The sequence below is a fragment of the Aplysia californica genome, unplaced genomic scaffold, assembly GCF_000002075.1.
Source record: "Aplysia californica isolate F4 #8 unplaced genomic scaffold, AplCal3.0 scaffold00449, whole genome shotgun sequence".
Classification (NCBI taxonomy): Eukaryota; Metazoa; Mollusca; class Gastropoda; order Aplysiida; family Aplysiidae; genus Aplysia; species Aplysia californica.
Window position 1 is genome coordinate 359,267 of NW_004797719.1, and position 8,689 is coordinate 367,955.

An 8,689-nucleotide genomic window follows, 5' to 3' on the forward strand; every position below is an offset into this window, starting at 1 on the left:
TCTCTCTCTCTCTCTCTCTCTCTCTCTCTCTCTCTCTCTCTCTCTCTCTCTATCTCGCCCTTTTTTTAAAACTCCCAGTGGAGCACAGGCCATCAACAGCATTACTCCAGCGAAGCCTGTCCGTAGCATCTTTTTCTATCTGTTTCCATGATGTCCCCGCTTTTTCAATTTCTGCTCGCCTCCATGTCATCTTTGGTATTCCCTTCTTACGTTTTTCTTTTGCTTTCCACGTTAAAGCCTGCCTGGTGATGTTTTTTTTGTCGGGGGTCTCCTCAGTGTGTGTCCAATCCTTTTCCATTTCTTCATCTGTATGTCTTCCTTTACTGGGCTTTGGCTTGTTCTTTCCCACTTCCACCTCCCCCTCCACCCCCTCCCTCTGACAGGCTCTTGACATGCACGTGCACCCCCTGTATCTGATGCTGCCCACGACCGCCGCCTGCTCATTGGCCTTCATGCTGCCTGTGGCCACGCCCCCTAACGCCCTGGTGTTTGCTTACGGTGATGTCAAGGTCACAGACATGGTAAGAATAAGATGTTCCCAGGGGGCTCTAGTGGTGTAGAGGTTAAGCTAAGGTGTTCGCATCTCATTCAAAGGTCCCGGGTACAGATCTGGGTAGGGACGGAAACATATTAATTTTCTTCTCTAAAATGTTCTCCTTTCACCTCCTGTCCTGCTAGTTCTCTAACAATGTTCTGTCGTCTGCTTTCGTCTCCACTTTCTGACCCCACCCTATCACCTCTTTTGCTCATTCCTCTGGGCTCCTGACTCTTTCTACAGCTTTTCTACTGCTTCTCCTTGGCCCCTTCTTACTGCTGTCTTTCAGCCACACCTGGTCTTCTGGTAGTAAAGATCTACACCTAGCCTTCTCGGACAAGGGCGAAAAATCTCAGAGATCCCATTTGCAAGTTGTGTTTGTTAAAGATCCCTTGGTGGTCTAAAATCGATAAGAGTAGGCTTCGGCCGCCACCAGGGCAAAATTCAAAATTTTCTACCAACTGATGTGTTCCGCGCGCTCATATGACCTTATGAAGTTACGAGCGCCGTAAAACATGTACAACAATAAAAACAAACAGTTCTTTTTTTTTGTGGTGTAAATTGTGTTTTTAAAATTTTTGTTTTGTTTTTCCTGGTAAATGTTTTATGGCGCTCACGACTGCATAAGGTCATATGAGGGTGCGGGTCACATTTAACCATTTTTAGTTGGTAGGGAATTTTGAATTTTGTCCGGGTGGCGGCCGAAGCCTTCTCTGATCAATTTTGGACCATCAAGGGATCTTTACCTTGCCCAACTTGCACACAGGACCTCGGATTTTTTTACCCTTGTCCGAGAAGGCTAGGTGTAGATCTTTCCTACTAGAATATCAGGGGTATGTTTGAAAGACAGCAATAAGGAGCCAAGGAGTAGCAGTAGAAAGGCTGCAGAAAGAAGGAACCAAGGAGTTGGGAGCATAGAAGGTGAGGGGGTGGGGGCAGAAAGTAAAGTGGAGACGAGAGCAGACGACAGAACATGGTTATTGAGCAAGAAAGGAGGCGAAAGGAGAAGATATTAGAAAAGAACATTTTCTGTCGCTGTCCGCTTTGGTATCGAAATGCCTGTATTAATGTTTCTTTTTTAGAAATTGATTATGTTATACATGTATAGATTTTAGAATCGTCAATTATATGTGAGGCAGCTTGGTGAAATCAGGCGCTCGTCAAAATAGTGAAATTGAAGAAACTAGCATCTTACTTCCTGATTGGCAAATTTTATTGGATTTTTGTTTTTTGGCTTAACACCATTCTTGTCCAATTAAGAACTCATTTCGGTGTGGATTTTTACTGAGAAACGTAGATTAAAGGATCATAATATTACAAAGTACGTTTTCAGTTTCCATTGACTATCAAGCTATGGAAATAATCAGACTTTGGCGGCCATATTTTCGCTTATTTTGCTTTTGAAACCAGGCAACCCCACATTCTTCAATCTCAAATATCTCGACTTCTATTCTAAATAGATTGGTGGGGGGGTTTTTTCATCGATAGCAAGACAACTGAACAAGTTTTAAGATGATTTCAACACAAGCCCCAAAATTGACGAGCGCACGATTCCAGCGATATGACACATATTTATTTCAAACTCGTTTTTCTCGAAATTTTGAAAAGTGGATAATATACTCACTCCTTGTGCTCAGCCGTGGAAACACAGCAGATGATGACGTCACTTCCTATTTTGAAAGAACTACACTGGCTCCTGGTGAAGGAGCGATTCATATGATATATTATATATAAAATCTGTTTAACTTGCTACAAGTGCTTACATGATCTATCACTTAACTACCTAAAACAGTTTTTAACGCCCTATGTACCTCCTAGAACGCTCAGATCATCAAGTGATAAAACAACTCTAGTTAAACCTAAAATAAATTACAAATCATATGGCCGAGGCTCTTTTTCATATTTTGCCCCACTTGTTTGGAATAGGCTTCCCAAAACATATCAGAGAAGCAGAAAATATAGAACTTTTAAAGAAAAAACTAAAAGCATTTCTATTTTCATCATATTTCGATTAGGCAGAATACGTCCAAGCTGTAGATCGTTGTGAGTTTGTATGTGCGTATGCACGTATGTGTGTATGTATGTGTATGTGTGTGTGTGTGTGTGTGTGTGTGTGTGTGTGTGTGTGTGTGTGTGTGTGTGTGTGTGGTGCGTGCTTGCGTGAGTATGTGTGTGTGCACGCGTATGTAACACTATGTGCCTATAAAATAGATTTGTAATTCCTTAATATGTTTCATGTTAAGCGCATAGAGCATTGCATAAGTGGATATGCGCTATATAAATGCAATCCATAATCCATCACCATCATCACTGTAAGTAGAAGGGAATAAAAAAGGAGTTGGGACTTGGTAGATTTTTCAAATTTAACACAGGTTCTACGTTTCGCCCTGTAAAGGGCATCATCAGGAACACGATACAAAAATAATGTAAGATCAAATGACTACAAGCGATGGCAACAAAAGAGCACACATCCACCTCATAATACCAAAAGGTGCGATAAAAAGAAATTGGGAAGACGAGATCATCATCATCATCATCATCATCATCACTTCCCTTCCCTCTCCCCCTAACTAGATCAAGTGCGGCTTTATCCTCAACATGCTCGGCGTGGCAGTAATCTCCCTTGGCATCAACACTTGGGGTCATGCCGCCTTCTCATTGGACAGCTTCCCAACCTGGGCACAGGGCCTCATTCTTCAGGACCCCAACGCCACGCTTTCTGATGTCCTCACAACCACCACGGTTCCAGATTTCGTGGGGAATTGGACGGTTTCAGGAAATATTTCCACGTATCTTTAAACTCAAGATTGGTTATCTATGTATAGGGTACGGTATAGCTCGTGTGTCACAGAAGAAATATGGTGAGAGAGCTTTTTCTTTTTCCAGGCCAACAGTTTGGAACACTCTCCCTCAGGATTTGAGGAGCGAAATAAAACTTGATACCTTCAAAAGGGGACTCAAATCACATCTATTTAAGAAATATTTTAATTAATGGACAGTACCTTGCCTTTTTATATGAGCATTTTTAAATTATCTGAAAGAATGCTGCAGTCAAAATGTGCGCACATGATGAATTTGTATGGTGTTAGTATGAATGCGTTTTTAATCTCCTATGTACGCCTTGGGCCCATGTTGTGGGGAAAGGTGAGATGAAATGCTCTCTTGTTATATTATTAAAAACAACTGACTGCGAAACGAAATAATGGAAATGTGTCTCCACGCTTTTTGAATCAGTCGCTCGTCAGTTTCTGGGCATATGGAACTATTGATATCATATTAAAGCTTGCTTATTTGGCTTGCTTTCGATGAAAAAGAAATAGCCATAATTAATCATGGTCGCTTTTTGAGGCTAACCAAGATTTTGGGGGTTTCCAGAAAGCTTGACTTACACCAAAAGTGGGCATTACCCCACCTATAGAAGAAGTTTGGCTTCGTTGGTGTGTATAATATTTGTTTTGGTTACTGAGAAAACTATCCTTATCTTTAAAAAAACTGAATAAGGGGCAAAAACTTTACCTTCAATTTTCGCAAAACAGCATTTTTTCGGGATAGCTCATTTGTTCTTAAAAGCGACCACATCTAAGAAATAACTCGGGATATTTACAGTTGAAGGAAAGAAGGGTCAACTGCTATCAGATGTTAATTAGAGACAAAACGGCCGTTTTATTTGGGTGTTCTTGAAAACTGCACATTTACCATTTTTGTGCCTTTGGTTAACTTTTAACCAAACTCCTGCTTAAAAATGTTTTTTTTAAAAATACAGGCATAAGACTGTTGATTCTTAAAGAAAAAAACCCCTCTCAGTGTGCTTGAAAAAAACGTATTTTTTCTGACTTCTTTATTTTGACGAACGCGGGATGATTATTAAAGCACGATGCCACTCAAGCAATGATTCCACCTAAATGTGTTTTTGTTATACATTATTATCATTATTGGCCTCATCATCAATACCAAACTGTCGGTGGTAAATAACTATTTGTGAGGCAGCACGGTGGAATCGGGCTCTCGTCAAAATAATCAAAGTGAAGAATCGTGCCTTTTCCCGCATGTTTGTGAATTTTTATCAAATTTTTGTTTTTTGGCTCAACACCTTTCAGACCCATTAAAGAACTCATTTTGGGGGGGGGGGGGGGGGTTAAAAAAAAACATTGATAAAAGGCACAAAAAATATAAATTTTCAGTTACCACGGACCCTTAAGCTAAGGAAATAACTAATTTTTGGCGGCCATTTTCTCCCTAATTTTACCAATGAAAACAGGTAACCCCCACCTACTTCTTTCGCAAATATCTCGACTTGTATTCAAGATAAATGGGTATTTTTTCATCTAAATAAAGACAAGTGGACAAGCTTTAAGATGATTCCAATAACTCTACATGCCCAAAAATTGACGAGAGCCTGATTCCACCACACCCCTGATCTTCTGGTAGGAAAGATCTACACTTAGCCTAGGGCGAAAATTTCGAAGGGCCCGAGGGCAAGTTACGCAAGTTAAAGATCCATCGGTGGTCTAAAATCGATCAGATTAGGCTTGGGCCGCCACCCGAGCAAAATTCAAAATTTCCTACCAACGGAAAAAGTTTAATGTGTCCCACGCGCTCATATGACTTTATGCAATTGCGAACGCCGTGAAACACTTACCCCCCCCCCCCCCCCAAAAAAAAAAAAGAAGAAAGCCCACTGTATATTATACCAGCGGCGAATAGCTACCTCAGAATAACAAAAGATCTATTTGCTCAGTACCTAGTTTTGAGAAATTTGTCGTAAAGATTTTGGGGTTTTACAACGTAGCAATTTTTTTCGAATGCAATTCTTTTAATGTCTTGATGACAACTCCGAAGAATCTAACGATTTTGATATAGGGGAGGGAAAATTTGAAGATTGCCGTGGAAAAACGACTGCAGTCACAAACTGAAAATCGTGAGGGTACCAATTTTGAACGCTTTTTGTCTCATAACTGCATTTCTGGTCAACTGTTAGTTGATTTTTGTTGTTAGATTCCCCATTCAACAACACTTCACAATAAACCACCAGTCAAACAAATACGAAGTTTGAGTCCACAAGCTTTAAACACTTTGCTGTCATTTCTCGCCAATCGGCGATGTTTACCGCCCAGTTTCTTTGGATTTTCCCCCAAATGCCTTTGCCTGTGACTACAAGGTTTTTTTTTACTATGAGCCTTGTGATGGCAAAGTATTAGAATAGACACCCTCACACATTCCAGTTTGTGACTACCGTCGTTTTCTACCTGTGCTCTTCATTTGGTTTCTCACCTCCTACTCTTAGTAACTTAAAAACCGCCAAAAATGTCAGATAGAACTGTATAAAGGTAGCGGAATGGGCCAACCAATTAGATCTATTTGATCTGTATGCTGTGACCTGATTCTGAGGGTCTGCCGTAGAATCTTTGTTTACACTAGCTTTGTCCTCGGGGCTACGGGAAGAAAGAAGGGTCTCAGCTGTGCATGAATGGGCGGGCATCAAAGATAATGGATGACATGCTCCAATTCCTGTCCCATCAGCCCTCTCGTTTCAATTTGGGAGGCAGCGTGGTGATACCAGGCGCTCGTCAAAATAATGATTTTGAGGAAGCCCCAGGGTTGGGAACTTTTATCGAATTTTTTTTTTTGGGGGGGGGGGGGGGGGGGGACCTACATTCGACGCAGCTAGAGAAAGCTCGCTGTTGGGTTTGGCGCTTCTGTTATGTTGTCGAATGTAGCCCCCCCCCCCCCACCCAAAAAAAAGTAGAGGTAGTAATCACTACCTCAGAATTACAAAGCTCTATCTGCTCAGTTCCTAGTTTTGAGAAATTTGTCGTAAAAAAAAATAATTTGGAGTTTCACAACATAGCAATCTTTTTCGAATGCAGTTCTTTTAATGTCTTGATGATTGAGTTGTTGTTTTTTTTCTCACGCACGACGAAATACGTGGGCTTGATTCCTGGGTTAAAAATTACATGCTACTTTGAAGAAAGTATAAATGCCATTTTTTACAAAGGATGAAGAAAATAAGAGAAAGAAAGGAACTCCTACAATTTCAATATTACTACTTACTAAGATAAGATAAGTTAAGGTAATACTTTATTATCCCAGAGGAAATTTTTCTTGGCTGTACGGGACCGTAAAAACACATGCAGGTATACATAAAATATTTAAATTGTATATTACTCTCATTAAAATTCAATATGAAAAGAGAACTAAAGCTGATAAAATATACATTCACATTAAATGCATCATTCAACCACATGCAGGAATTTAAACACAAGACCTTTGGAGTTATATAATAATATACTACATGTACAAATAGAGTATTCTACCTTCCCACGACTACTATTAAATGAATATTTCTTTCTTGTAAAAGAACACCAAGAGATTCTTCCATTCACAACGGTAAAAGGACATGGCTCATTAACCCTATCCGTACGTCGTCGTGTTTTACTATCGTTTCCTTATCGCATCCATACGACATGGGGAACTCTGTGCCACCACTTTCAAAGGAGGAAATTTACTCGTTAATCCGATCCGTATGCTTTGCATTGTAGTCTGTCAAAATGATTTTCGGAGAAATACTGAAAGTTTCAAAGAGATCTTCGCACTAAAAGTATTCTAAAATGTGAAGAATACAACCCCGGAGTACAAAATGATCCCAGAGCGTACGGATAGGGTTAAATGAACACCAAGAGATTCTTCCATTCCCTAGGGTAAAAGGACCTCCTTCATTAAATAATCTACCACGAGCCAGAAAAATCTCCCCCCCCCTCCCCCCAGACATCTCAGTCTTTTTGTAGTTGTTCATGAGCGTGAAATCTGTCTATCATTACTTTCCTCTCTCACAATGCAGGTACGTACGGTTCAAGCCAGCCAAGTTTCTTTCTTTTCTTTTCCCTGGGTACTTTAGCCAAGTATCGTAAAACTTTTTTTTTGTAAGTGTTTTTACAGCGCTCGTAACTGCATAAGGTCATATGAGCGCGCGGGACACTTTAAACTTATTCAGTTGGTAGGAAATTTTGAATTTTGCCTGGGTGGCGGCCGAAGCCTACTCTTATCGATTTTGGACCACTAAGGGATCAGCTTGCACACGGGCCCTCCGAGATTTTTCGCTCTTGTCCAAGAAGGCTAGGTGTACATCTTACCTACAGAAGATCAGGGGTGTGGCTGAAAGATGCAGTAAGAAGGAGCCAAGGAGTAGCAGTAGAAAGGCTGCATAAAGAGTCAGGAGCCCAGAGAAGGGGACACATGAGGTGAGGGGTGGGGGCAGAAAGTGGAGACGAAAGCAATTTTACGGTACTTGCAAACATAACTGGGCCCTGTGAAGATCTTCTCACCGCTGTGAAAAAACACAAAGGGTCGCTTTTAAGCACAAGGGGGCTATCCCGATACATGCTGTTTTTAGAAAATCGAAGGGAAAGTTTTTGCCCCTTGTTTCTATCTTTTTAGAAGACAAGGGGAGTTTTCTCTATAACCAAACAAACATACACACCCATGAAACCAAGCTTCTCAAATAGGTAGGGCAATGTCCATTTTTGGTATAGGTCAAGATTTCTGGAAACCCCCGAAATCTGGGATAGCCCGCTTTTTCTTAAAAGTGACCAAATTGGGATGGTATGAGCACATAACAAGATTAACAAGACTTGCAAAGATAATGCTACGGGGCACAGTGAAAGGAGGGAGAAGGATAGGCAGACAGAAAAAGAGATGGGAAGATGGGAAGACTTCATAGCGGGTTGGACAAGCTTAACTTTGGGTAGTGAAGCCCTTCGAAAGACTTAAGATAGAAAAGTATGGCGAAGAGTGGTTGCCAGATCATCCTTGGTGGCTCAGTGGTCACCAACACTATGGGATAAGTAAGTAAGTAACTCACTAACGTCTTTTAAGAGCCGAGGAATAGAGGTTATTACAAGAGAGTAACAAACACAAAAAAAGCAGGAGGAGAGAGAAGGACAATAGATGTTTGATAGGAAAGGAGGAGCAAACCACATCATCTATTTATTTATTCATTTACTTATTTATTTATTCATTCGTCCATTGCTATTTTGCCCGACAGGAAGATTAAATTTCACCCAAAAACACACGAATGCACCCGCCAACCACACACTCATCTTATATTAAGTTTACTGCATTGAAAAAGACGATAAACATATACCGTGTAAACTTGCA

General features: G+C 40.7%; 1 protein-coding gene across 1 annotated transcript in view; it reads left to right on the forward strand.

Annotated features, from left to right (window-relative positions):
* LOC106012661 (solute carrier family 13 member 2) overlaps positions 1-3,451 on the forward strand; it is an 8,273-nt gene extending 4,822 nt beyond the window's left edge. Inside the window, exons 2-3 of the mRNA XM_013086261.2 lie at positions 384-521; positions 3,110-3,451. Coding sequence (XP_012941715.1) covers positions 393-521; positions 3,110-3,334 — 354 coding nt within the window. The 5' untranslated portion in view covers positions 384-392 and the 3' untranslated portion in view covers positions 3,335-3,451. The remainder of the gene's footprint in view (positions 1-383; positions 522-3,109) is intronic.
* Positions 3,452-8,689: the final 5,238 nt, after the last annotated feature.